At 56.6% G+C, this 26,692-nt stretch overlaps 1 protein-coding gene across 18 annotated transcripts in view; it reads left to right on the top strand.

Moving 5' to 3' along the window:
* The window catches only part of DYSF (dysferlin), a 206,020-nt gene that overhangs the window by 86,230 nt on the left and 93,098 nt on the right, over nt 1-26,692 (top strand). For all 18 annotated transcript variants that reach the window (XM_027621360.2, XM_027621378.2, XM_027621374.2 and 15 more), the window contains 10 exons: nt 257-381; nt 2,361-2,467; nt 7,544-7,736; nt 9,823-9,978; nt 13,396-13,527; nt 13,617-13,783; nt 14,623-14,737; nt 15,027-15,132; nt 15,402-15,544; nt 17,392-17,565. In XM_027621360.2, coding sequence (XP_027477161.2) covers nt 257-381; nt 2,361-2,467; nt 7,544-7,736; nt 9,823-9,978; nt 13,396-13,527; nt 13,617-13,783; nt 14,623-14,737; nt 15,027-15,132; nt 15,402-15,544; nt 17,392-17,565 — 1,418 coding nt within the window. The remainder of the gene's footprint in view (nt 1-256; nt 382-2,360; nt 2,468-7,543; nt 7,737-9,822; nt 9,979-13,395; nt 13,528-13,616; nt 13,784-14,622; nt 14,738-15,026; nt 15,133-15,401; nt 15,545-17,391; nt 17,566-26,692) is intronic.

Genomic DNA, 26,692 nt, shown 5'->3' with positions numbered 1-26,692 from the left:
GGTTTCCCAGGGTCCTTCTAGCAATCCCCCTGTTTGCATGTGCTCGGGAGCCCTCATGAGAGCACCAGCTGTTCTTTCAACAGACGGAGGGAGCTCAGGCACCCTGTTTGGACACTGGGGAATATGGGCCGTTCGTGTATGTCCCAGGGGGTTCTTAGCGGGAGGGAGCAGGTGCCTGGATCTGTCCCGCCCTTGGTCCCCTTCCCACCCACCCCTGCACTCCTGGCTCAGGACCAGGCCCTTCGTGTCCTTTCAGGGTGCCACTACTATTACTTGCCCTGGGGCAACGTGAAGCCCGTGGTGGTACTGTCATCCTACTGGGAGGACATCAGCCACAGAGTTGAGGCTCAGAACCAGCTGCTCAGGATCGCAGACCGGCTGGTGAGTGGAAGCTGCCTCACCCCTGCACACCCCCTGTGCCGCACCCTGCCCCCAGAGGTGTCCGTGGACCAGGCCCCCAGGAGTGCACGCACTTACACATAGCTATGCCTGAAGATTCTCACGGTGCCTGGGGTCCTTTGTGTCCTGACTGTGGCTTGCTGGGCTGGCGATCTTGTCCTGCTAGCGGGACGGGAGGAGAGGGAGTGCGAATGATCTGGGGGCCCAGTGAGGCCGGAGATAGTGCAGAGAAGGAGCTGCGAGGAACCACGCTGGAGCTGCGGGACAGAGCCTTGCACCCATTCATGCATGCATGCGTTCGTTCATCAGATGCCTTTGCCTCCTACCACATGCCAGGGTTTGTGCTGGAGCCTTATAGCCCCAAGGGAGACTTGGACAAGGAGCTGCCCTGCCTTTAGGAGTCAGTTTAGTGAAGGCAAACGCAGGTTCACCCACACCTCTCACACAGGGGTTCCAAACCCGAGTGCAGGTGACACTCCCGGAGTGCCACGAGGAAGGATGGGCACTCAGAGGAGGGAGAGGGCCAAGGAGCGTCAGGAGGGCATCGTGGAGGCAGCGAGGAGATGGGAGGCAGGAGCCCTGTTAGGGTGCCATGGCAGTGGTCTGGGAGCAGTCACAAGCCCTGGGCAGGAGGGGACCTCAGGGACAAAGCTGCAGGGCTGGGGCTAGGAGGACTTGGTGGCTGAGGAGTTGGGAAGGCAGGGAGAAGCAGAGTGTACGAGGTCCCCCAGGCAGGGAGTTGTGCTTTGGAGGTGACCAGGGGGTCCCCTGGGGGTTCCCCATGGATGCTGAGAGCTGGGGGCCTGGCGCTCAGCCAGAGAGTGGAGGAGAACAAAGTGGACAGGGGTGTAGAGACCAAGGGTGGGTAGCTGGTGATCCTCGGGGTGACCCCGGGCTGTGTCTGTGTGTTTCTGACATGGAACCTGGGGGAGGCTGGTGTGGCCGTGCTGTGGGAGCAAGCCAGGAGCAGTGGGGTGGCGGGAAGATGTTGCGGAGGCTCAGGTGTGTGTTGGTGCGTGCGGAGGTGAGCACAGCCAGCAGCACGGGGGAGGGGAAGGGGAGGACAGTGGTTTCGGAGGGGCGGGGAGGGGATGCCGGCCTGTGCGAAGGCGTGGTGGACAGCCTTCCTGAGACTGGCAGCTCTTGGGGAGAGCAGCCAGCACCCAGGTTCTGGAGGACTTGGAGTCCTTGCTGTGCAAGTCCAGACTCGGGCTTCTGGGGTGACCATTCTCTGACAGGATGCTCCCTGAGGGCCGGGAACTGTGTGTTCTTCCCAAGGCCTGTCATCAGAATGGCACATGCTCAGGGGGGGCCGATGGGTGGGGAGGGGACCTGAGGGGCCTGAGCCGGCAAGCCCTTGACCGGACAGGTTTTCTGTGAGGGCTCCCCCCCAGCTCAGGGCTGAGCTCAGGAGATGGCTTTTGAGGAGCTCCAGCAGGAGACAGATGTGACCTGGGAGTGACTGGGCCATGAGTTTGGAGAGGGAACTCTCTGTTATTGGAGGTGGTCTGAGTATTCCTGAAGGAAGGAGGGGATCGAGCCTGCTTGGGCAGGATGATTTGGGAGGTATAGAACATTCCAGGTGGGGACTGGTGTGGGCTCAGATGGTCCCTCACCTGTGAGATGGCAGACATGTTGGAGGGGCCCTGGGAGGAGTGCAGAATGCAACAGAGTTGTGTAGGAGCCTGCACACAGCATCACGTCCTTGTGACTAGGCCTGCGGTTGGAGTCCCAGGCTTGGGAATTTGGATCTGTTTGGGGTGGGGAGCCCTGGAAGGTTCTCAAGGTGAGACAGATCTTGGTCTGTTGCATCTGGGCTCTGCCTTCTCTGTTCTCACTGTTCTCTCCTTTGGTTCAGGGCGTCAGGTTCAGATTTCGGTGACAGGGCCTAGGGGTTGGGAGTCTGGCGTATGCCTTCAACCCCGCAGGGATGGTCCAACCCTTGCCTGCCTGTTCCACAGGAAGCTGGCCTGGAGCAAGTCCACTTGGCCATGAAGGCCCAGTGCAACCCCGAGGACGTGGACTCCCTGGTGGCTCAGCTGATGGATGAGCTCATCTCAGACTGCAGGTAGGGGGTGCCTGGCACCCACATGCCCTCCGCTCCTGGCTCGGCGAGGCCCTTTCCCTGGGAGTGTTCGTGTGTGGCAGTGAGCAGCGGCACGTCTCCCCAACCACGCTTGGCCAGCAGTCCAGCCCGTGCTGAGTCCAAAGGTGGTGGAGCCAGCGAGGGGAGTTGAAAAGGTGACATTTAGAGCAGGTCATAAATCTCCCTGCAGCAGCGGCAGCTGTGGGCCTGGGGCGGCCCGGCTCACCTGAATGGGGAGCATTGTGTCTCTGATCCCCAACCTCTTAGTTCCCTGATGGAATCTCCAGGAGGGGCTGGCTGGTGGGGGTGACGGTGCCCCTCCTCCCCAAGGCCATGTCGGGGACCATAGCTTCCACTTAGCCTTCTATCAACTTCAGGAAAAGAGGGCTCTGGGGGTGATGGGGAATGGGGGTGCTCAGAGGCCCAGTGGAAGGGGAGGCATCTCGGCATCTCCTCGCCTGCTGGGCGATTTGGGGCTCACCACCCACCTGCTCTGAGCCTTGCTTTCCTCATCTTCAACCTCACGTTAAGAATAACTGCTTCTGATAGTTAGCACATAAGCGAAATGCTTGGCCCTTTAGGAAGTATGTAATAGATGGTGACTATAATTACTATTAGGAAGAAATGTCAGGAGACTTAGGTTCTTGTCCCTTCAGCCAGCATTGTGGCTTTGGGCAGCTTCACTTCTCTGGATCTCAGTTTTCTCAGCTGTGAAATGGAATAGTTGCTTTTCTCCTGTCTGTGGATTAAGGGTAAATGTATGAACGCGTGCTCTAGGCTGCCCCCAGTCTTACATCCCACCTTCTGCTGAGTGTCCGAGAAGTGCCTTCACACTCCGCCTGATGCAGAGCCCCTTCTTGTCCTTTGTCCCCCAGCTGGGAAGTGCATCTTTATCAAACAAAACATTACCCCAAAGAGCCCTACCCTCAGGGGTGGAATTCCAGGCAGGTCATTCACACATTCCCCAAACCTTCCTGGAGATTAAAGCATATTGACAAGGCTGCAGCTTCAGCCCCTCTAGAGGTGACAGACGCAAAAGTGAGCAAAGTGTGTTGGGGAGTTAGAGGGGTGTGCTGCAGGAGCTCAGAGCAGATGCATCACGCTCAGACTCGATTCAGGGGAGCTTCCTGGAGTGGGGGATGCTTCCTATGTGAACTCTGAAGGAGGAGTAGGAACCAGCCTTTGCAGAGGGGACTGCCCAGGCAGAGGTGCGAAGCCTGAAATGGCTGCCACCTCTGTGGGTTGGCAGGGGAAGAGGAAGCCCAAATGGGACAGATAGGCCTGAGGGGTCCGCTAAGGTGAGCTCTGCCCTGGGAGGCTTGGCGGGGGGCATGGGGATCCCCATGGTTCGGATGCTTGTCCTGGTTGCAGAGTGAGGGATGGGTTGGTGGTGAGGGGATTTTGACAAAGGTGTCACCTAAGCCAGGGACATGGGGAGGGCTGGGGGCCGAGAGAGGCAGAGGGCAGTCAGGACTCTTTAGGGGGCATCATAATGACCACAGTCTCATAACGAACACTTCCTGTGTGAGATGCTACTTATGAGCACTTTACATGTATGAACTAATCATAAGCACCTTATGAGCTAGGAAATAGAGAGATCCACATTTTATAGATGAGAAAACCGAGGCACGGAGAGGTTAATGAACTTGCTCAGATTCACTCTTCTATAAGTGGCTGAGTCCATTGGCTGTATCACTCTCTAATGAACAGGACTGGCTGGTGGGTTGGATGGGGGCACCCAAGGAAGGTACAGAATGATCCTCCAGTTCTGGCAGGAGCAGCTGGGTGGCTAGCAGGGCCATTCTCAGGGGATCAGAGGGAGAAGAGCAGCTTTGGGGGAAGACGAGGAGCTTAGGACTGGCCGTGTTGGTGGGAGGTACCTGAGGGCATCTGTGGTCTGGAGGCTGGAGGACAGAGTGAGGCTGGAGGGGCACACAGGGGTGCAGTCAATGTGGGGAGGGCCTCAGAGTGACTTGTCATGTACCACTGGCCTGGCCTGAAAGCCCGGGTATGGAGGGTGGGTTATAACCACAGCACCGCTCATGACTCATGTGTTATGTGGACCTTGGCAGGTAGTCAGGTGCCTGAAGCATCTGAGACGGGTGGGACCCAAGTCCTGGGCTGCCCTCACTGCCCCTCTCAGGGCTCTGTTCTCAGAGGATTCAGCTAAACACACTTCTGCTAAAGCCTGGTCCCCTTTGAGTCACTCTGCTGGGGATAGAAGGTGCCTGGGGTGGTCCCAGGTCAAGTGGGGGGGTGGGGAGGGAAGCTTCCCATCTTCTTGGAAGGCACAAATGGCTCTCCAGGGAGGAATACCAAACATCAGGACCGATTCCTTCAGGCACCACTTGAGGCCCCCAGTAGCCCTGGGGCAGCAGCGAGAGGGCTGCCCTCACCTCCAGCTCTGGGCTGTCAAGCAGGGCAGCCAGGCATTGAGGCCCCAAGCCAGTGGGTCACAGCTGACCACTAGCTGTTCCCCATTCCTTCAGCCAGCCCCCGTCCCACCTCCCAAATCAGTGTCTTTCCTTCTACAGCCTCTCTTTTCCTGGCTTCTCTCCTTCCTAGCCCCTCTCCCCCTGCCAGGGGCCCCCTCTGCTCCTCCAGCCCAGCCTTCTCCTCTCATCCTTAGACCTGCAGACCCATCTGCCCACTATACCTCTCTACCTGGATGTCTGCCAGCATGTCCCGTTCCTTCTCTGGGGTCTTCTTCCTAAAACCGGGCCATGCCGCCTCGGCTTCAGCCCTCAGCGCCTCCCACCACCTTCAAGGAAAAGTCCCAGCTCTCATCCAGGTAGACGGGCCTCTTGGGCCCCACTCCCTCGCTGCCTCACGGACCCCAGCAGTCCTACCCTCTGGCCCTTTGGAGCCTCTGTGCTGGCTTGTCCAGCTCTCGGGACCCCACGCGCGCTCCCTCCTGCCTCTGAGCCTTTGTCTTATGCACATTCTGTTCCTTCGGCCAGAACACCATCTGGCTCTTCTTGGCCCGACTCGCTTCCTCCAGGAAGTACTGCTGACTCTGAGGCTGCTCAGTGGGGATCTAACCTGTTTGCCTCTCTGTTCTGGGTGCTCCGGACCCAGCGCTATTGGGACCCACAGAGCTGTTGTTCATGAGGAATGAAATAAGTGACCCCTGGACCGGTTCATCTTTCAGGCTGGACACTGCGCCTTTTGGGCGGCTGTCCCTGATAAAGACACCCATGTCCCCGCAGGGGTCGGCAGCAACTTTGTGAGCCATCCAGCTCCACTCTCAGCCTGCGCTGAGCTGCCCCGGGCCTGTCCACCTTTTCCAAGTCGGCCAGGGTTGGCAGGGCGACCGCCCGTGTTTGGGGTGGGGCTAACAGTGTCATCTGACCTCTTCCCAGTCTCCCTTTCGTTCAGTCCCCGCTGCCTTGGGCTTTCCTGGGGCAGGAAAGGGCCAAGACATCTTGTTGGTGGCAGTCACGGGTCCCAGCTGGTTCGGGGGAGTCTTGGCTGGGCTGGTGGCCTCCATGAAAATCTCCCTTTGGTGGTCTGTATGGCAGTCCCTCCCAGCTCCCGACCCAGGCTGGGAACATAAATCACCCCGGTTGGCTCAGCTCTGCAGATCCAACTCCAGATCTGCCTGCCCCCGCCCTCAGGCCCACTCAGGCCTCCTTCCCAGGCAGGCCCCAGCCCAGGACTCTGGCCCAGGCCCCCCTTTACCCACCCGGCATGCCCCTCCGCCACGAATCGAGTGGGCTGGGGATGGAGGCCGCCCTTCTCCTGGCCTGGGGCAGCCCCATCCGCGGCACCCTCGGGGCAGTAAATATTATATTACTACAGGGTGTGCAGTACGTGACCTGAGACAGGCCCCGGGGCTTAAGTTTCCCGAGATGGAGTTTGCGTACTGCTCCCCCCACCCTAAAAATTCAATTAAAAAAAATAACAGGAAAAATGTAGTGCGCCGAGGGCCTGCCAGAGTGGTGTATCTGGCGGCGGCGGTGCCGCTCCGCTCCGGCGGTAATTGGTTCTGCATAGCTCGGGGAAATTGGCAGAAAAATAAATCAGCCGGGAGCCGGAGTCGAGACACTGCAGGGAGGGGAGTGTGAGGTGGGGGGGCTGCAAGTGGTGGGGGCAGAACTGGTGGAGCGGGTTTGACTGATGTCCTGTTTGGGAGTCAAGGGCTCAGTGGGGGTGGGGCGTGGGGCCTGGAGCAGCCCCCCCACTCTGGCCCCCCCCAGCAGGGATCATCTAGAGGGCTCCTGCATGCTGAGGGAGAGCACAGACGCCCCCCCCCCAAACCTCCCCGCCTGACCTTGCCTGTGTATTGACTGACCCCAGAGGCTCGGTATGGTGAGGAAGAGCCATATGAAGGAGGACATCTGGGGAGCCAGTGGGATTGGGGGGGAGTCAGAGTTCTGTGCCTCCAGAACGGGATGGAGTTTAAACCCAACCCCCCACATGGGGCCTAGGGCTGGATTTCTGGGACGATATGTACCCCCTACCTCCTCTCCAAAGGCTTCCCAAACAGAGGGTGCTGGGAGGGGTGTCCCGGGGCTGCCCCAGGTCGACACATCTGTATTGCTGGCTGCCGGCCTCCCCACAGCGTCTGCAGTGGCTTGTCAGGGGTCCATAAATTTCCTTCCTGAAGAACGTGTGCGTACAACAGAACGGATTCATTTCAGCCCAGGGCAACTTAGCACTCCGGCCTCTGCTCTAGGAGGATACAGGGAGCACAGAGGGACCTGTTGGGCCCTCGGAGGGCTTGCGGTCGTTTGGGCAGAGGGGGACACATGTGCAAAAGAACTCCTAAGTTCCAAACAGGCAGCTCCAGAATAGAGGGCTGAGGGACTTCAGAGCAGGAGGCACGTGCACCAGTGTAGTTAGGGAGGGCTTCCTGGAGGAGATGAGGATGGAGCAGGTCACATGGAGATGGGTCAGGCTGGAGAAGGCACCTAGGGCACATGGGGCACCTGGCAGGCAGGCTGAGGGTGTAGGGTTTATTGGAGGGGGTGTCTATGCACAGGCGTGTGTACAGCATGTGTGCCTGGACCTGGGTGTGTGAGTGCCAGGCTCATCCCATATGTCCGTCCCTCGCAGCCAGCCCCTAGGCAACGTCCACGAGATACCCTCTGCTACTCACCTGGACCAGTACCTGTACAGGCTGCGCAGCCGTCACCTAAGCCAGATTACTGAGGCAGCGCTGGCCCTGAAGCTTGGGCACAGCGGGCTCCCGGCCGCCCTGGAGCAGGCTGAAGACTGGCTCCTACGTCTCCGTGCCCTGGCCGAGGAGGTAGGAAACCCTGGAAGGTGTCTTCCGTCCTGCCTGCAGACACCGGAACTGGGAGGGACATGGGGACTGTCTGGGCCATGATCCAACTCTGGCTTCATTGCTGGGTGAGCTTGGACAGATGACTCAATTTTTCTGAGCCTCAGTGTCCCCTATTTGCAGCAGGAGGAGACAGGATGCAACTGGACACTGGGTGTTATGGGGCCTAGCTGAGAGCCTGGTGTGCAGTAGGTGTTCAGTCAATGCCCCCAAATATGTTCAAGACGTGTGCTCCATCAGTGTCCCCAAAGTATGTCAGAGACGGAGCTCGGACCAGCATCCCGAGGCACTGGGCTCCGAGTGAGGTGCTGGGGCCTGCTTCCCCAGGGACCTGACTCCTCCCTACCAACCAGGACCTGTCCGCCCCTGGCCTCAAACCTGCCTCTCCGGGGGCCCTGTATTTCTTGCTCTCCTGGTTGCCTCCTAGCCCCAGGCCTGAGGAGGCTGTGTTTGCAGGAACTGTGAACTTTGTAGTATCTAATCAGAGAGAAGTGGTTGCTGTTTGTCCCCACCTGCATACCACCCCCCTCCTTGCCCCAGGTCAGATGTACCCCCACACTCACCCCAGTTCCCAGGGCAAGCAAGCAGTCCACAGATTTGTCCAGAACGAGGACAAGGTTCTGCTCATATGTCACGGGCAGACCAGCTGCTGCCCACTCCGACCAGAGGTGTGTGGTCCGCCTACAGAGGCGGTGGGGCTGGTGAGGAAGGATCTCCCCAGAAGGAGTGTGGAAAAGGGCAGGGCCTGAGAGGGGCTTCTGAAGGAGCGAGTCGTTGAAGAGGAGAGAGGGGTCCGGGAGGTGGGAGGCTGCTCAGAAGGGGAACACAGCCTAAAAAGTTGGTCCCTGAGAGTCAGCCTTGGACTCATCCCTGAGCAGGGCTTTGGGAATGTGGCCGGCTACCTGGGGGAAACACTGTGTTGCCCAGCCACAGGCTGATCCCATGCAGTGGCTACAGACCGTCCTCTTGGGCTGGAAGGGCTGCCTTCCATCATCTTGGACCAGATGGCCGCTGGAACTCTCAGCACAGATTGTGCCACAGCTGGGAGGGGTGAAGGTCAAATGGAGGCTCCTGACTGCAAGGGACCCCAGAGAGAGTCTTTCTCAAATTTGAATGCGCATCAGAATCCCCTGAAGGGCTTGTTAAAACAGGTTACAAGCCCTGGCTGACCCTGCATGTCTCGGGTAGAGCCTGAGAATTTGCATTTCTAGCGTGTTCCCAGGAGCTGCTGCTCGGGGGACCACACTGGTATCATGGTTAGGAACCACTATCTGGAGGCAGAAAAACCTGGTTGGCTCCTTACCCTCTTTGAGCTTAAGTTTCCTCACTGGCAAATGGGGCTGCCTGTCCTTGCTGCAGGGAGTAAGTGAAACCATGACATGCTCTCAGCCGTGGCCCTGGTTTGAGACCTAGTGCGCCACCTCACTGAGTACACTTTGCTCACCGACCTTGGAAGCAGGTGGGCTGTACCCAACAGTTCTCACTCAGAGTTACTGGCTCCGAGGGGCTCCGGCCTTGCGGTTTTGTTCTGGGCTGGTCACCATCTTCAGAGCCCAATGTCACTACGCCTGGAAAAGGACCAGACCCCACAAATCCCTGCTATTGGGGGGTGGGGAGTGTCCTTTGGGAAAGGGCACATCTGGGGATTCGCTGCTACTCTCAGGGGTGAGGAAGAAGGGTAGCATCTGAAGTGTGATGTCATCTCTCGGGTCAAATCAAATCCTCCAATCTCTGTGCCCCCGGGAGCATCTCTCTGCCCAGTGGAGGGGATCTAAGAAGATAAGCTCTGGGCTCCAGGCCGGAGTGTCTCTTCCCAGAAAATGTGAACTCAGCTCAGTGAATTTTTGGCAGGCTCCTCATGTGAGCGGAGGCAGCCTCATGCCCCGTGCTTGGGGGCTCCTAGCCGCGGAAGACAGAGGTGCCCAGCCAGCCGGAGGGGGGGTCAAGGAGGCTCTTGGGGGTGGGCGGCGGGGGAGCTGGAAGTGGGAGGAGAGGTGGCTCATGGTGGGGCTGTGGGCCTTCCCCGCCCTGACCGCCACCCTCTCTCCAGCCCCAGAACAGCCTGCCTGACATCATCATCTGGATGCTGCAGGGAGACAAGCGAGTGGCGTACCAGCGGCTGCCCGCGCAGGAGGTCCTCTTCTCCCGCCGGGGCACCAGCTACTGTGGCAAGAATTGTGGGAAGCTGCAGACCATCTTTCTCAAAGTGGGTTCCTTTTCCTCAAGTCATGGTCATATTTTCTCCTAGGTAGTTCCCTCCCCCTTTCTTGTCTCCTCCCGGTCTCCATCCCACTGAGAGTCTGTAGGCTCTCAGAAGGGGTGGCGGGCTTTGTGTAAAACCATTTCCCTTCTCCCCTGCCAAGTTCCTAGACCCCACACACCTGGGCTAGAAAGTTGGCAGGTGAGAGCTGAAATCACGGGGTGCTGGAAATGAACGGGGCAGGGTCTATGTCCCCTGCTCCCCACCTCCTCCTGCCCCCCAGGCTGTCTGGGAGGGACTGACTGCTGAGGCTGTTCTCGACCTCATAGCCAGGTCTCTGGTAGGGGGGTTCAGCGCTCAGCCCCCACCCCAGCCTCTACGAGCCCTGGTACGGACCTCCTTGCCCTGCCCGCGTGCTTTTACTCTAGCTGGAGTCATGCTCAGGTTCAGGTTCTTCCCTGTGGGAGGGCTGGTGTTTGGGCACTGAGGGTGCCTGAGGGTGTCTGGCCCATCCGGGAGCTGGGGGCAAGTAATCCAGGGCCCCTCATGTTGTCCTGCCCACATCTCTTCTCCCCTTTCTCCTCCAACCCCCACCCTTGCTCTCCGTCCATCTTCTTTCATGGTACTGGCCAGCCTCAGTCTGGGTGACAGGGATGTGAGCAGGTGCTTGAGCACCCCCTCTCCTCCTCTCTGGGTTAATGTGGGGACATAGAGCCAAGGCTGTTTTGGTGGGGGTACTGTGGCCTGGTGGCCAGGACACGATTCAGCAAAACCCCTTCCTGGGCTGTGACCACCCGGGACCCTAGGGGAGGGTCCCTGTTTGGAGGGCTGTCGCTGAAGCTGTCCTGCTGGAGGAGGAGTGGCCCTGGGAGGCAGGCCGGCCCCTTGCCACTCACCGCTGACTCCAGATGGCTCTGTTGGCGTTATAAGCCGCTGGCCTTCAGCCTAGCTGGCCCGTCTGCCCCCGCCCCTTGCTCTCAGCCTTCCCTTCCTGGCCCCTCCTTCCATCCACACCAGGGACCAGCACCGGCCTCTCCTCTTCCAGGAAGTCATTGTTGGCTAGCCCTAGCCTCGAACCCCTGAGTGCCTGTCGGTCAACCCATTCATATATTGGCCAGTCTTTCTTGTTGTGTCCTGGGCTGGGTGGAGAGGGCAGATTTCAACAGTACAGTGTGTGTGGACAGGTGGCAGGGTTGGCTGGAAGCCTGTGTGGCCTTGAGTTGGTTGCCTAACCTCTCTGAACTGCTGGCTGTCTTCTCACCTATAACATGAGCATCAGGCTGCCCACTTCACAGGTTTTGAGGGTTGAACTAGGTGACACAGGTCATGGATCTTGCCTAAACGAGGTGATCAATGAATATCAGCTTCTCTCCCTTCTTGTTCCCTTTTTCTTTTGGGGTGCTCCCTTGCTCCCTGGGGAGAGGAGGCTCCATCAGCACAACTAGAGGCAGAGGTGAGCAGATACCCAGACTCAGGGTCATTGGACAGGCCAGCTTTGCTTAGAAAGAGGGTGGGGATGTGTCAGGCAGTGGGCTGCCCCCCCCTTGCCTACATGCCACCTGGGGCATGTCCCCCGTGCTTTCCTCACCTCCTAGCATCCTGCCTTTCTATCTCCTCAGCCAGCTCCTCGCCAAGCAGGGCAGAAGGGAAAGGAAGTCAAGGAGCTACCACATCACAGTGGGGTTCACCAGTGAAGGCTGGCTGGTTAGAGCACAGGTGGGGATGCACTTGAGTGGGATGAGCTTCAGACTCTGACCCCTAGGCCCTGCATCCTTGGGGAAACACAAACTGAAAAATTTTCCCCGATTCCAAGCAAAAAAAAAAAAGATATTGAATTGTTTCTCGAAGTCTTGCCCACTGAGTTTATGAGCCCCGCCAGTAGCTCCTGAGCAAGCTCTACAAAAATGTTGGCAGCAAGCAGAGACCAAGAAAACATTGGTGTTTCTTAACTTAAACCAAAGTTGGAAAAAATGAGCACCAGTAGAGAGGGAGAGGAGCCCCAAACTAGACATTTCTTTATTTGCTGTTGCTATTTTGGGTCCGGCAGGCTGGCCCCGTCTGGGGGAGGGCAGGGGAGAGACTGGGGGTGGAGGGGGAAAGGGGGGTCAGGCATTCCTGCCATCTCCCTGGGGCTGGTGGTTTGGAGGGAAAAGGCCACTCACCACCCCAGGGAGGGGACAGCTGAAGTGAACAGTCATGGGAGCTTGCCAGGGGATGACATGCAGGGTCAGGGCCTCCTCCAGGCTTCACCGAGGATGAACCAAAAGCAGAGAGGCTGGGTGCAGGGGGAGACTGCCATTGCCTTGGTAGACCCCATACCCCTTCCTTTTCCCCTTACCTGGCCTGGGCTCTCCTTCCAGGGATCCGGGCCTCCCCAGCCTGTTGGCAACCTCTTACTTCAGTCCCCCCTTTCCGCTTCTGAAGCCATCAGAGTTCCTTTCTCCTCTCATTCAGCCCCCTGTTGCAAAGGAGGTGCCCCTCTAGGCCCGTGCTCACAAAACCTAGAGGCTTAATGTGCTACTTCCTTGAAGGGACAGTGTGTTGTTCTGAGAGTGAGGAGCTCCTGCTCCTCAGGCCACATCCGACCATTGATTTCAATCCAACGGTGAAGTAGTTGTGGAGAATAAATGTTTTATGTTGGGTTGTTGTGGTTATTGCATTTTGGCAGAGCTTCTGAAAGTTTCAAGGTAATAAGCAATGGAGGACCAGTGACTAGTGGTTAACATGCTGATAAGTTCTTGAAAGGATAGCGATATCAGATGGCACACTAACATCTAGCCAAGACAAAAATAACAAAAACACCCCCCCCAAAACAAACCAAACTGAAAATTAAGGAAGAGGCCTTAACCTCTTCCCCTTCCAGACCTGGATCATTGTATCTCCTTCAGAGATATGTTCTAGAACTGCACTGTCCAATATGGCCACCATAAGGGGCTATTTAAATTTAAATTCACTAAAATGAAATAAAACTAAAAATTCAGTTCCTTAGTCACTCTAGCTGCATTTCAAGTGCTCAATCACCACATGGGGCTAGCGCTACCAGATTGGACTGTGCGGTGTTAAACCGTTTTGTAGCAGAAAATTCCACTGGGCAGGGTCATTCTAGAAGAGAACAGAAATGGGGATGTGGTGGGAGAGGAGAGAATGGGGGACTCTGGTCTAGGCCTGGCTCGGCTTCGCAGAGAGCACCTAGGTGGGGATGATGCAGTCTTCTTTGGAGAGAAGGAATCTTGGCAGGTGTGGAGAAGCCTTCTTGATTATACATTCCCGTTCCGTGAAATTCTGGTAAGTCCTCCAACAGGACACATATCTAAGGGTGTCAGGCTGCTATGCCCAGGCCCTGGAGGACCCCCCGGCCCGCCTCAGTGGGGACATCCTGATCTTAAAGGGGACTGTGGGTTTCTGTCTTTCTCTGGTGCCCAGTATCCCATGGAGGGGGTACCCGGAGCCCGGATGCCAGTGCAGATACGGGTGAAGCTCTGGTTTGGGCTTTCTGTGGATGAGAAGGAGTTCAACCAGTTTGCTGAGGGAAAACTGTCCGTCTTTGCTGAAACCGTGAGTGCCTGCTAGCCTGCCCTTGCCTGCCCCCTGCCCCCTAAGCTGCGTTGGGCCCTACTCACTTCTCTTTATTGCTTGCTCTCCAGTATGAGAACCAGACCAAACTGGCCCTTGTTGGGAACTGGGGCACGACAGGCCTCACCTACCCCAAGTTTTCTGATGTCACGGGCAAGATCAAGCTCCCCAAGGATAGCTTCCGCCCCTCGGCCGGCTGGACCTGGGCTGGAGACTGGTTCGTGTGTCCAGAGAAGACGTGAGTCCTGGGCAGGGAGGCTGGGGGTCCCCCTCTGCCCCGGGCCTTTCTCTGAAAGACCACAGTCCTATTAATCGCTCTCCTTGCTCCTCCTGCCCCTGGGCTGGTCACAGGGGCTCCCACTTGAACTTTTCCAGGGCTGGGGGCTTGCTAAGTGGCATTGTTTCTGGAAGGGCTCTAACAATGGGAAAGTCCTTTACTATTAAACTAAAGTTGGCCTTCATTTGACTTGCATCCTTTCCTTGCCACCTTCTTCTCCCAGAGACCATAGCCTGGTTCCTCCTCTCCGTGTTAACCCTTCCTGTGCCTGAGGCTTCTCTCTCTCTGTACCTCTCAGAACAAGGCCGTCCAGCTGCAGCACTGTCCCTACCCCTTTCTCCTCTCTCATTTCCTGTTTGGTTGACATTCAACTGGGTTTCTTTCCTTTTCTTTGTTTAAATTGAAGTATAACATATATCAAGTACGCAGATCTTAAGTGTACAAGCTTGATCACACTTTACATTTCAACAACTGTCCACCTGTTGAGCTTCAGTGACCCACCGGGCTTTTGGTGTCTTCGGTTTCCTTTCTCTTTTTGGTGTCTTTCTCTTTCTTTATCTTGGGTGCTGGTATATTCTTCTGTCTGGGAGTGTCTCTAGGTCCCCCTGGGTCTCCTTTCACTCTCCACCCTTGACCCTCTGCCCCTCCTTTCCCTCTCCTCTCCACCCTCTTGTTGTTGGTGGGGGTGAGGCTGATGCTGGAAGCTTGGCTGAGGCCCCGGGGTGCTCTGCTGGAGGCGGTGGGTGTGGGGGGGATCTCTTCAGCAGAGGTTCTGGCCCCCCCACCCCCTCCACCTCCAGGCTGCTCCATGACACTGACGCGGGCCACCTGAGTTTTGTGGAGGAGGTGTTTGAGAACCAGACCCGGCTCCCTGGAGGCCAGTGGATCTATATGAGTGACAACTACACGGATGTGGTAAGTGGGTGCTCCAGTGACAGTTGGGCTTTGCTTTCCTGGGGTCCTGGACCTTGGGGCTCAGGAGGGGCCCGTGCCTCAGAGAAGATGGGATGTTTTCTCCCCTGCTCCCATGTTCCCATCTTCATGCTCTGGTTTCCAGAGGGATGTGTAAGGTCCAGGGCAGATAGGACACTGATCTGGAGTCCCACCTGGGGCTTCCAGGATGTAGGTTGTCAAGTTGCATCTTTTCTGCTTCCCTGATGACATCTGTCTCTTCTCAACGCTTGCCTGTCCTGTGTTGCCCTAGAATGGGGAGAAGGTGCTTCCCAAGGATGACATTGAGTGCCCACTGGGCTGGAAGTGGGAAGACGAAGAGTGGTCCACGGACCTCAATCGGGCTGTTGATGAGCAAGGTGGGCAGCACATGGAGCCTGGTGAGACCCACCCCCAGCAAGCTCAAGAGGCGTGCTGGTGGGACAGCTGAGTGCAGGCCTCGTGCCCTGGGGCACTGGCCTTCACTGGGCTTCTTCCTCTGGGGGACTTTCTGGATTGGCCCTCACTTACAGCTACAAATTAAGTCAATTATCACTCATGAGCCTGTGACTGTGCCTGGGAAGGAGAGATAGCCTCTGGAGAGAAGGGGAATGGCTTGGGCAGTGACCGACAGGCACCCTTCCCCCAGGCTGGGAGTACAGTATCACCATCCCCCCGGATCGGAAGCCAAAGCACTGGGTTCCTGCTGAGAAGATGTATTACACTCACCGCCGGCGGCGCTGGGTCCGCCTGCGCAGGAGGGACCTGAGCCAGATGGAGGCCCTGAAGAGGGTGAGTCCAGCAGATGGTGGTGGGGGGGGTGAGGTGCTGGTTGGGGGAGGCCAGCTGGGCACAGGTGCACACCTGTGTGCACAGACACATGCATGTGTGCTCAGGACGTGTAAGGCACGTGGGCTCCCTCGAGATGCTCACACATCACACCCAGCACATGCACAGCTGCTCACAGGTCACAGCACCCATGCAGATCATACCAGTACACGTCCGGATGCCCACGCCCAGATGCCCGTGACTGTGCAAGGAGACAGTACTTGGGATCACATACAGACCCGGAAGGTGCCAAGACACATGGATGACTGAGTCTGTGGCCTGGGGTCCTGGAGGCAGAGTCCGAGACAGGGGTTTGGCTGCATGGAGCTTATTGAAGCAGGGTGCTCGGGAGTGCGGGGAGCCAGGATTGGGGCTCAGGCCAAGTCAGTTACAGCCTGAGCTGTGGCTTGGGGAGGGGTGCACCCTGGAGACCACAGAATCATCCTCACCTGGAGGCAAGGGACCTGGGGTTTGTACCCTCTTGGTTGTGTCATTGGCTGCGGTTACTGGGAGTAGGCTGAGGCCCGTCTCCTCCCCATGGAGCCTGCTCCCTTCAGCCTGGGCAAGTCCCTGCTGGAGCTAGCAGGAGAAGATGTAGGCACCAGGCTGCTGAGGATGTATGCGCCATGTTGCCGGCTGGTGCCTCGGTGGCCTCCGTCAGCATTTACCAGAGGCTGTGTCCGCAGTGCAAGCACACATGCCCACGGGCATGCCCAGATACCTACAGGACAGAGGCGTGGAGTGGGCACATATGAGTGAACACAATGCACGCCCCTGCTCTTGGAGTCCCTCAGATGCCCATGTCCTGCACAGCCTCAGTGCCTGCCTCCCCAGTCCCTCTTGTGTCCTGTTCTTCCTTCCTAAGGAGGCATTTGAATTTTGGTCCAAGAGCCAGGCCTCCCCCAATCCAGGAGTAGCCTTTGGCATGACCCAAATTTCTTCCTTTCTCTTTGGGCACAGATAATCTAGAGAGGGATGTCACTGGGTCCAAGGAGAAGCAAGGTTTTGGGGCAACAGACTGTTCGTGGTGCCTTGAACCGGACAGACTCCACTTTCCTTGTAAGGGCACCCAGGGGATGGAAGCGGACCTTGTCAGACAGGGGGCCTCGCCCACTCCATCACCCCTGACACCCCTCCCAGAGAGAGATGTGGCTGCCCTCCAGGACTGGCTCTTGTTGCTTAGTTCATGGCTGGAGCCCGAGGGGCACCTGAGGACTGTCAGGTCATCAGCTGGATAGGAAGGGGTTTCCAGGCCTCACTCCAGGCCTGGGAAAGGGTCCCCTTGAGGAAATGCCGGGGGTGGGTGGTGGGTGGGGGTGGGGCGCGCCCTCCATAGCTGACCTAGGCCTAGCCTCAGGGAGAAATAGCCTGGGGTCGGGAAACAGAATCTTCATTGACCCACTTCTATTTTTATAAGCTGGGATGTGAAGAAGAAAAGGGAAATGACAAGAAAACCTTGGATTCATGAAATCCACCCATAATCCAAGTAAACAAACAAACCCAAAGCCCAGGGTTTTCATTGCTGCTTTAGTCTACCTGCCCTCTCTGGCTCCTCGGATCCCCACAGCCCAGGGAGCCTCTTCTCCCCCTGATTTTCCAACCTGGACTCCTGTCATTGCAGAAGCGGCTCAGGGCCCCCCTCCTCCAGGTGGCCTTCCCAGCTGTTCCCACCTGGAGGGTGCTGGTGTGGAGTGGGTGGGGAATCGTGGAGGGCAGGCCAGAGAGGGGAGAGGTGCCGCAGGAGCCCAGCCGGGGGTCTCCCCACGGGGCCGCCAAGCAGGGACTGAGTCTGTCCTGTTGTCTTCATGCAGCACAGGCAGGCGGAGGCCGAGGGTGAGGGCTGGGAGTACGCCTCGCTCTTCGGCTGGAAATTCCACCTGGAGTACCGCAAGACGGATGCGTTCCGCCGTCGCCGTTGGCGCCGCCGCATGGAGCCGCTGGAGAAGACTGGGCCTGCCGCCGTGTTTGCCCTCGAGGGGGCTCTGGTATGTCCCTGGGCCTGTGGTGGGTCAGTGAGGTGCAGCTTGCTTCCCCAGGGCTCTTCACGGATGAAGCGGGAGGCCCCAGGGTAGGACTTTGGAGGGAACATCGGCTGGTCACCTTGGCTTTAGTTCCTTTGGGGTTGCCTGTGGGGAAAGTGGATGGTAGTCTGGGTGTCCTCCCAATATAAAACAGCTCCTTCTTGGCACTGGGAGACCTGCTGCTTCTTTGTGTGGCCAAGAGGGAAGCAGGCAGAGAGGGTCTTGGTCAGACCGAGGTCACAGGTTTGACCTCTGAGTGGAGCCAAGGGACCTGGTTCTCCTCGAAGAGGCTGGCTGCCACAGGGTGGGTCTGAGAGGCTTTGGCCTAGCCCCTGGGAGTAGCCAGAGAGGTCTGACAACCCCTGAAATGTCCTTGGTTGGACATGAGCTCTCCTTGGTTGGACTGAAGCTATCTCATGGCATCCCTGAGATTTTGGGGGAGAGATGTACCTCAGAAACTGAACCTCAGGCTGGTGGTCCTGACTTAGAGTACACTTTCTGGAGCCAGTAAAATTGGGGTCAGCTCCAGGTTACCAGGGTCTGGCTGATGTGTTCCCCCAAAAGATGAGCAGGCCCTTCCTGGACAGTCTTAGTAGGGTCATTCTCTACTCTGTTTTGGTCTGGGGATTCCTGGAGGTGGGAGAGATGCCCAGCATGAGGCCCTTCCTCTGAAATCCAGCCAGGACTGCTCAGCCCCTGGGGTTTTGGACTGTGACTCAGAGAGCAGGTTCCACCAGCTTTGATAGCTGATGGGATCTGAGTGTGTCCATGTGCACCAGTTTTGTGTGTGTGTGCGTGTGTGTGCGTGTGTGTGCGTGTGTGTGCGTGTGTGTGAGGATTTGGTCGGAGGGAGGAGCCGTGGGGCTTTGCCCTGAGCCAGGGGTACAGAGGACAGGCCCAGGATCTGACAGGATGGATATGGGGAAGGGAGTTGAGACTGGCGGTGGTCTGAGGGCCTTGATGGTGGACCAGGTCCAGGGGTGGAAGTATGGGAGAGGAAACCCCCTGGGGGCCAGATAATGCCAGATGTCTGATGATGTCTTGGGGCCAAGCTGTGAGGTGGCTGGAAGGAGACGGCAGAGCTCCAGGCCGCTGGGCTCGTGCTCAGGCTAAGGCGGGAGGAAGTTGCTGTCCCGGCTGGAGCAGCCCCAGCTGGAGGTCTCATGGGGCAAGGCTGGTATGTGTTGACCCCCTTTGTCCTGTCAGAAAGGGCCTGGCCTGGGTACAAGGCAGGGCCTGGGGGTGGGCTTGTGGCTCCAGCTGAGGGGTGGGGGGGTAAAGGCCTTGGCAGACCTCAGAGTCAGGGTCTGAGAAGCCTGGCTAGGTACCCTAAGGAATAGAAACTCAGTGAAATGGGCTACAGAGAGAAAAGGAGTTTAAGGGCTCAGATGGACAGGAGAGCCCAAGGGGCGAAGCAGGCATTAAGTCTGGCAGGAAATGGGGGTTCGCAAAGTATCCCTGGGACTCTGCCTCTGACTCGCTCCTCTGTCTTGGCCTCATTCTCACACTGGCTCACTCTGGGTGGTAACAAAAATGGCGCCGACATCAACTTTGCAGACAGTAAAGCCCTGCTAGGTGAAATAGCACAGCCCACCTGGCATCCTCTGTTTCCCTCACAGCTGGAGACCACAGAGGGGAGAGTGCTGTTTTCTCCATAATGCTGTTACAGTCTTGGGTGTGACTGACTGGCTCTCGTGGCCATGTGCCCATGCCAGCCTGAGGGTGAGGAATGGAATGTTCTGATTGGCCATGCCGGGTCATGCCCCTTTTCTGTAGTTGACAGCACCATCAGGATGTGGAGAAGAGTGTCTGGAAAGGAAAAAAAAAACCAAAAAACCCTGCAAACAGTGCTGGGCAAAGAGCTACTGATGATGGCCACAGGACTCTGTTCAATGAACAATAGGGAGCCAGCGTGGGTTGTTGAGCAGAGGAGTGCTCTGGTCAGAGCCGGGCTTCAGGGCTGTTGGTCAACTAGCCATGGAGGCTGGTTAGGGTGGAGGAGTGGAAACCATCAGGAGACCATCAGGAATCTTGGTTAGTGATCTGGGATGAGGTGACCATCTGGGGTGGGAGCTGGGGGCTGGAGTATAGGGAAGTACAGAGTTTGGGGAGGGTCAGATGGGCCCAGAGGCTCTGCTGGGTGCATGGTAGGGCTTCTCCCATCGCCGGGCCACAGGGTGGGTGGGGTGGGCCTGGGGCCGTGATGAGTTCATGGTTGGCTCTGGCAAGTCTGACACACATGGTTAAGTGCTGTGTGAAGGAGGCGGATCTGGCAGTTGCTTGCCAGGCCGCCCAGGGCAGGGAGGCCAGGGCCGTGGGAGAGAGGACGCGAGGCCAGAGGTAGCCAGAGACACATGGACAGCAGTGTGGATGGGTTCTGGGGCTGGCCAGGATCTGGGGGAAGAAGATGAGCAAGGCTGGGGCTCCACTGCCAAGCTTTCATGCCTCGGTGACCGGGAGAATGAAGGGGGGCACTTCCCAGAAACAGAAACCAATTCGTTTATTCTTTATGTGGGAGAAAATGTCGTGAGGGAGCATTGAAATCAAATGTCAAGTCAACAGACATGGGGAGGTGGTTGATTGTGAAGCAGATGTGCCTCGCCTGTGATATGCAGCAGAAACCAACATGGTGAAGCCCTCTGAGTCCTGGGGGAACTTGGCTGACATAGAGAACCAGGGGCAGACAGTGGTTGGAGAGGCTGGATCCCACAGACCTGGGGTTGGAGGACACAGTTTTGGAAAGTCTTTAGGTGTGGCCAGCATTTGGATAGGGCCACTGGCCCATTTGACAGTAAATGTCTGGACCACTCTGTACTTCAGTGACTCGAACCTCCATCAGCACCAACATACACACACACACACATACACACACACCCTCTCCTTCATGGTCACCTAGATGTGCTCCTGTCCCTGAATCTGCTGTCCTTCGTCCTGGGAGGTACTGATGGAACTGAGGCTAATGTCCAGCCTGCATCATGGGAGCAGATGGTAGGGTTCTCTGGGTGCCCGGACCCCGCTACTGTCTTGGGTGCTGGCCTTGTCCACTGGTCACTGACGTCTGCTGATTCTCTTGGCTGGAGCATGGTGGGATAGGCAAGGCTTCAGAGTAGAGCAGGTTTGGTCTGAATTCTGCTTCCTTTCTTTCCTAGCTGCGGACAGGTCACTTACTCTTTTAGCAACTCTGTTACCTTGTCTGTGAAAGTCACCGCATCCTAGAGTCATTGTAAGGGGGACCCACGTGACTCATGGAAGGAAGTGCTTCTCAGGCTGAGTGAACGTAGGAGCGATATGGGGGTCTTGTTAAAATGTGCACTCGGGATTCTGTATCTGGGTGAACCCTAGAGTTTGCATTTCTAAGAGGACTCCAGTGATGTCAATGCTGCTAGTCCAAGGACCACCTTCGAGCGGTGAGGATGTGAGGCACGTCGGGCATGAGGAAGATGAGGGAGGTGGTCACATTGCCCTGCTCCCCCCGACTTGGATGCCTTTCTGAGAGAGGTGGGGCATATCCATGACTGGGTGAAGGTGTGTGGCCAGGGTCCTAGAGAGGGGAGCAGGGAACAATGACGTGTTCTCCTTGCTTCCTGGTAAGAGAACCGTGATCTTTGCTTCTAATGATCCCCTGATCTGATGGTGGAGGCCTGGCCTGTGGGGAACTGTTGTCTGATGAGGAAGAGAGGCATTCCCATGTGAGGACAAATGAACCCAGTAGGATCTGCATCTTTGAGGTGCTGGAGGGCAGAATAAGGATCTGCCATGAATGCTCCGGCCAAGAATGACGGTGTCTAATGAGGGAGGCTTCTTGGAGGAGGACGTTGGGAGGCAGACCTTGAAGGAGTCTAGGGAAGCACCGTGGGTGGTGACCAGGTGGTCTTCCTGGTAATCTGACATTTCTGGATGTCTGGACCCGAGGACCAGGCCTATGGTGCCCCCTTACCTCCTTCCACCCCACTTCTGGCCCTCGGGTCCACCAGCAGGCTGCGCCTTGCTTGCCAGTTTCCCTCCTGAAGACATCTTGCTGGAAGGCAGGCCCTGTCTGCTCATTAGCACGGGCAGTCTTTCCCTGAAACCTTCTGCTGGGGCCAAGCCTGGCTCCCTCTGTGGAGCAGGAGGCCCTGGCTCCGTCTGCTAATCGTCTGCTGTCTCCATCCCGAGCATTATTTTATTTTCGTATTATTCTTTTTCCAGCTAATATCCTGGCATTCCCAAAGACACCGGTTTCATAATCTTCCTGGCGTTCCCAGGGAGCTGGGAAGCAGAGCACAAAGCTGCTATTATAGCGCGTTCCATCCAGCCTCCCTCTCCTCGCCCCACACCCCTTGCTGCCGCCACCGCCGGCTCCCACCCAGGCACCCCTTCCCGACGCCACCAGCCTCTCTGGGAACTCTGGTGACGGCTGCTGGGATGAGCTCACAGAATCCATCCTGTCGCCCTTGCCCTGGGCCTGCCCTCCATGCGCAAGGATTTTTCCAGAACCCTGCCTCTGTGCTTGGCCCTGAGTGTTAGGAAGGGTTTTCTGAGATGCCTGAGCCTGGGCAGGAGGGAAGGAGACAGAGTCTCGGCAACATGTGCTCAGAGCCTTGGAGATTTTTAGAGCTGGAAGGAACTTTCATGTTCGAAAGGCGCTCTCCACCTGGCTTTGGATCCCCTTGAAATTGGATGCATAGTTGTGGGTGTGCGGGTGTGATCCGTGTATGCAGGTGTGTCTGATGTGTAATCACATGGATGATGTGTGCGCACACACAGTATGTGTGCAACATGCCTGTGTGTGTGATATGTATGTGCACATGTGTATGAACGAGTACGATGTGTGCACATGTGGGATACGTGCGTATGTGCACTGTGGGCATGTGTATCTATGATGTGTAAATTCTGGCTTAAGGTCTGTGGTTTTCTCCAATTCTCAAGGGAATTTGGGAGCCCAAAGAGGAGAAGAATTACTGAAATCTATTTTACCATGTGCCAAAGATCAGGCTGAAAGCTTTTGTGCATGGTCTCTTTTTATCCTCATAGTGACCCCAGAAGACTGAATTCTATTATTATACCCATTTTACAGTTGGGGAGACTACTGAGGTCCCATAACTGCACTGTCTAACACAGTAACCACTAGCTGCATGAGAGTATTTCAATTTATATTTAAAGTTATTAAAATAAGACAGTTTAGTTCCTCAGTCATACCAACCACATTTCAAGTGCTCAAGAACCACACCAGGTTCATGGCTACCATATTGGACCATGAAGCTATAGAACAGTTTCATCATTGCAGAAAGTTCTGTTGGACAGTGCTATTCTAGAACAACTCTGAGCCCCTAATATTACTCCAGAAGAAACTGAGGCCTGAGAAGGGGTTTGCCCAGTAGGACAGTATGAGTCAGTTTTAGAACCAAGACCAGACAATGGGCTCTTCTGTCTTCTGTCCCCCAGTTCATATTCCCCATATTCCCACTCCCATTAGGGCATAATGTCCCCCTAGAGAAGGCCCTCGAGTGGGGTCCTAGGGAGGGTGCTGGGCAGTTGGCTGGAACCCTCGGCTGTTGGCATCACTTTTCCCATGCAGCCGTGTGGCTTGGCTTCCCTGGAGCAGTAGGGCTGCTAGAGAGGAGCTGGCACCACGACCCCCATGCTGAGAAGCCTCTGGTTGGTCATTTGAGGTCTGAGTCCTGACCGGAAGTGGAGAGGATCTACGGAGACAGGCCTACCAAGCCCCAGCCTAAGAGCAGAGATGGGCAGCTGGGAATCGGAAGTGCTGGGAGCGGGGTCAGGGAAAGGCTGGTGCCAGTGAGGAGTAATTTGGGATTTGAGCTGCCTGAAAAGGAGGTCAGATGTGGGTGAGGAGGGGAGGGGCCGTCTCTGCACCTGGATGAAGCCCTGCTGTATGCAGAGTACCCGGGCCTAGTTCCCAGAGTGGGCACTTGGACCAAGGGCAGCATCCGGGAGGTGAGAGGGGTTTGCCTCATTAAGGAAACCAAATCCCCGCTGGGTCTGCTTAGGTGGGGGAGGTGATTCCATATTTCCCTGGATTCTGTTTCTTGAATATGCTAATCGAGCACCTGTTCTATACCTGGTTTTGTGCAAGCAGGAGCTAATTGAAGGCTGGCTGGCCTCTCAAGCAGGGGCCTCCCTGCCCCTCTTGCTGCTCCCCCCATGGAAGGACCATTTGGGTAATTCCTTTAAATTGGTGAACCCCAGGATCTGTTTCACTCCAGACTTGGATGCTGAAGTCTGGAGGGTCCAACTGTGTGTCTGTGTACCTGAGACAAAATGCCAGCACATGGGGGTGCACGGGTGCCAAGGAGTATGTGTGTCACATCTGGGCAGACGCGGTGGGGGCCCCCTGTGTGTTATTGTACATGCACTGGGGTCTGCATCCACAATTGCTAGGGTGACCCTATAACTTATTGTCCCAATCATGCTGGGAAACAGGCGTAAGCTGGGGCCGTCCCAGACAAAGTGGGATGTACGGTCGTCCTGAGTACGGAGGCGCTCTGGCATGGGGTAGAATCTGCTTGAGCGTTCTCTGCAACCTCCACCTTTGGACACGCGGAAAGTCAAGAGGGGCATATGTGCATGCACACACTCGCATACACACAGACGCCTGCGCCAGCCCACACGTGGCACCGCGGATTCTCCAGGTTTCCTGATTCCATTCCCAAGCTCCCCGGGGGCTGGCCGGTAGTTTTGCAAGGATTTTTGCAGCTGCTTCCAAGCCCCGGCTCCAGCTGTAAATTAAATGGGGTTGCACCGTTGCCTGCTATTCTACTTAAAGTTGCAATCAGCCCTGATTAGGAAGGGAGGTCTGTGTTCCCGAGTTCCCTCTTTTTAAAGTGTTCTCCTTCGGCCTGGCCTGCTAGCCTGTGTGGGGTTTCCCTGGAAGTTGAGGCTGGGCGGCCAGGGCAGTGACGTGGGCCTTGGGCTCCCCAAAGCCCTGACTTGGCGCTCAGCCCTGTCCCGCCCCGGAGCCCGGCTCAGGTGCTGAGTTCTGATGGGGAAGCCGAAGCCGGGAAGAGCCTGGAGGGGCTGTTGCGGGGCCCCTGGCTCTGTCAGTTAATTTTGCTATGCGACCCTAGGGAAGGCAGTGACCTCTCTGGGCCCCAGTTTTTTCACTTTCAGGATAGGGCTCATAATAACACAGCAAAAACAATAACCTCCCCTTCCAGAGCAGGGGTCGGCAAGTCTTAGCCTACAAGCCTAGTCCGTCCTTGGCCGTTTTGCGTAGACAGGGCTTTATTGGCACGTGCCCGGGCTCATTCGTGTCTGCATTCTGTGGCTACTGTCCTGCTGCAGGGGCAGCTGCCCTGCAAAGGTGAATGGATTTACTCCCTGGCCTTCTCTGAACAGCGTTTACCAGCCATTCTATAGAGCATGTGCCTGGGCCAGGCATTACCTCTGCCCTGTTTGTGTATTGTCTCTTTTCATGCCCCCAGCAGTCCTAGGAGATGGGGTTTATCACTACTCCCAGTTCACAGATGAGCAAACAGAGGTACAGAGAAGGCAGGTCATAATGATTCTAGGGATGTTTCCTCACAAGAGTGTTAAGAAAAATTCTATGGATAACGGTGGGGTGATTCAGAGTTTATAGCATACTACCCTACGTGGCTGTTGGTTATTTGGTTGTCCCAGCAAAGCCAGTAGTGAGGAAGAGGTCCTGGCAGTTCACCCTAGGGCATGCTGGTCAGTGTTTAATAACTCGCTCTCCAGAAAATTAAAAAAAAAAAAATCCAAAAAACAAACCCAGTCTGGTTTGTAGTACTTGCTGGTTTCTGTGGTGTAAATATCCCCGCTGTGGCCGATTTTGAGCTAGCAATGTGACATCGCTGAGTGGAGGTGGGAGGAGATGAGCAATAGCGGGTGGTTATATAGCATTTCCAGCCCACAGATATATTAGATGTAAATAACCTCAGGAGCGGAACAATAGTCAAAAGTCGTAAAATAATTAAGAAGTGATGAGTTTGAGTATTTATCACCTTTTTAAAAAAGATTTATTTATTTAAGAGGGTGGGGGGAGGGGCAGAGGGAGAGGGAGAGAGGGAATCCCAAGCAGGCGCCACGCCCAGCACAGAGCCCAAAACGGGGCTTGATCCCATGACCCCGAGATCACGACCTGAGCCGAAATCATGAGTCAGACGCATAACTGATTGAGCCACCCAGGCGCCCTTATCACCTCTGTTTTTTAAAAAAATTTCCGTAATTTTAAGTTTATATGATTCAATTGTTACAAATATTCGTGTTTAACAGCCAGCTTGCAATACGCCTGCAAGCTTACTACTCTGCTCTTCTGAGCCATGCGGGCCAGCTCCAGCCCTAACTGCTCTGGGGGCCCCTGGTCCTATTTACATAAGCGATAGTAGCAGCAGAGTGGTACAGTGCATTCTTCCCAACAGCTCTGTCCCCTGTGCTCTCTGGCTCCATCAGGCACTGGAACTGAGCCCTTCCCGGGAAGCCTGGAGGGCGGCTGGCCCCTGAGACCCACCTGCTTGACTCTGATGGGATGGAAGGTGTCCCGATAGCCCCCTGAGATACTGCCGAGGCTCTGTTGTTTCCTTCCTGACCATCATGGTCTGGCTGCGGGGGCTCTGTCCTCTGCCCGCTCAGCCCCAGGGACCCTCTGCTCAGCCTGTCTTCTTGCTGCATCCACCACTGGTCTTGCCCCTTCATCCTCCGTCCTGCCTCCGGGTTGTAGATCCTCAGCCAGATCTCTGGGCCCCGTATGGATGAGGTGTTGCACCACTGCCAAAGGGAGGAGGTGTGTATGTGACCGACAACCAGTGGGACAGGAGGAATTTCAGACACGATAGCGGTCTGGTGCTTGGTCTTGGACCCAATTTAGGTGGGCTGTGGGGTCCCCTTACCTTGGTAGGCTGCTGCTTTTCCCAGAACCTGCCCACCTCCTCCTGGTGTGGTGGCCACACCAAGGCCCCGGGGCAGGAGTCCTCAGCAGATAAGGTGGGTTTGGCCACTGGCTCTGGGGACCCCTGGGGGCAGCCCTGCACCATCTGGGAGGGAGAGAATTCCTCACACTCCTAAGCTCAGGCTCTTCCCGGGAGCCATGGCTGCCAGCCGGGCAGTGGCGGGTTGGATGCTGCCCAGTCCC

The sequence above is a fragment of the Zalophus californianus genome, chromosome 8 (assembly GCF_009762305.2).
Source record: "Zalophus californianus isolate mZalCal1 chromosome 8, mZalCal1.pri.v2, whole genome shotgun sequence".
NCBI lineage: Eukaryota > Metazoa > Chordata > Mammalia > Carnivora > Otariidae > Zalophus > Zalophus californianus.
This window is presented reverse-complemented; position numbering and strand designations above follow the sequence as displayed.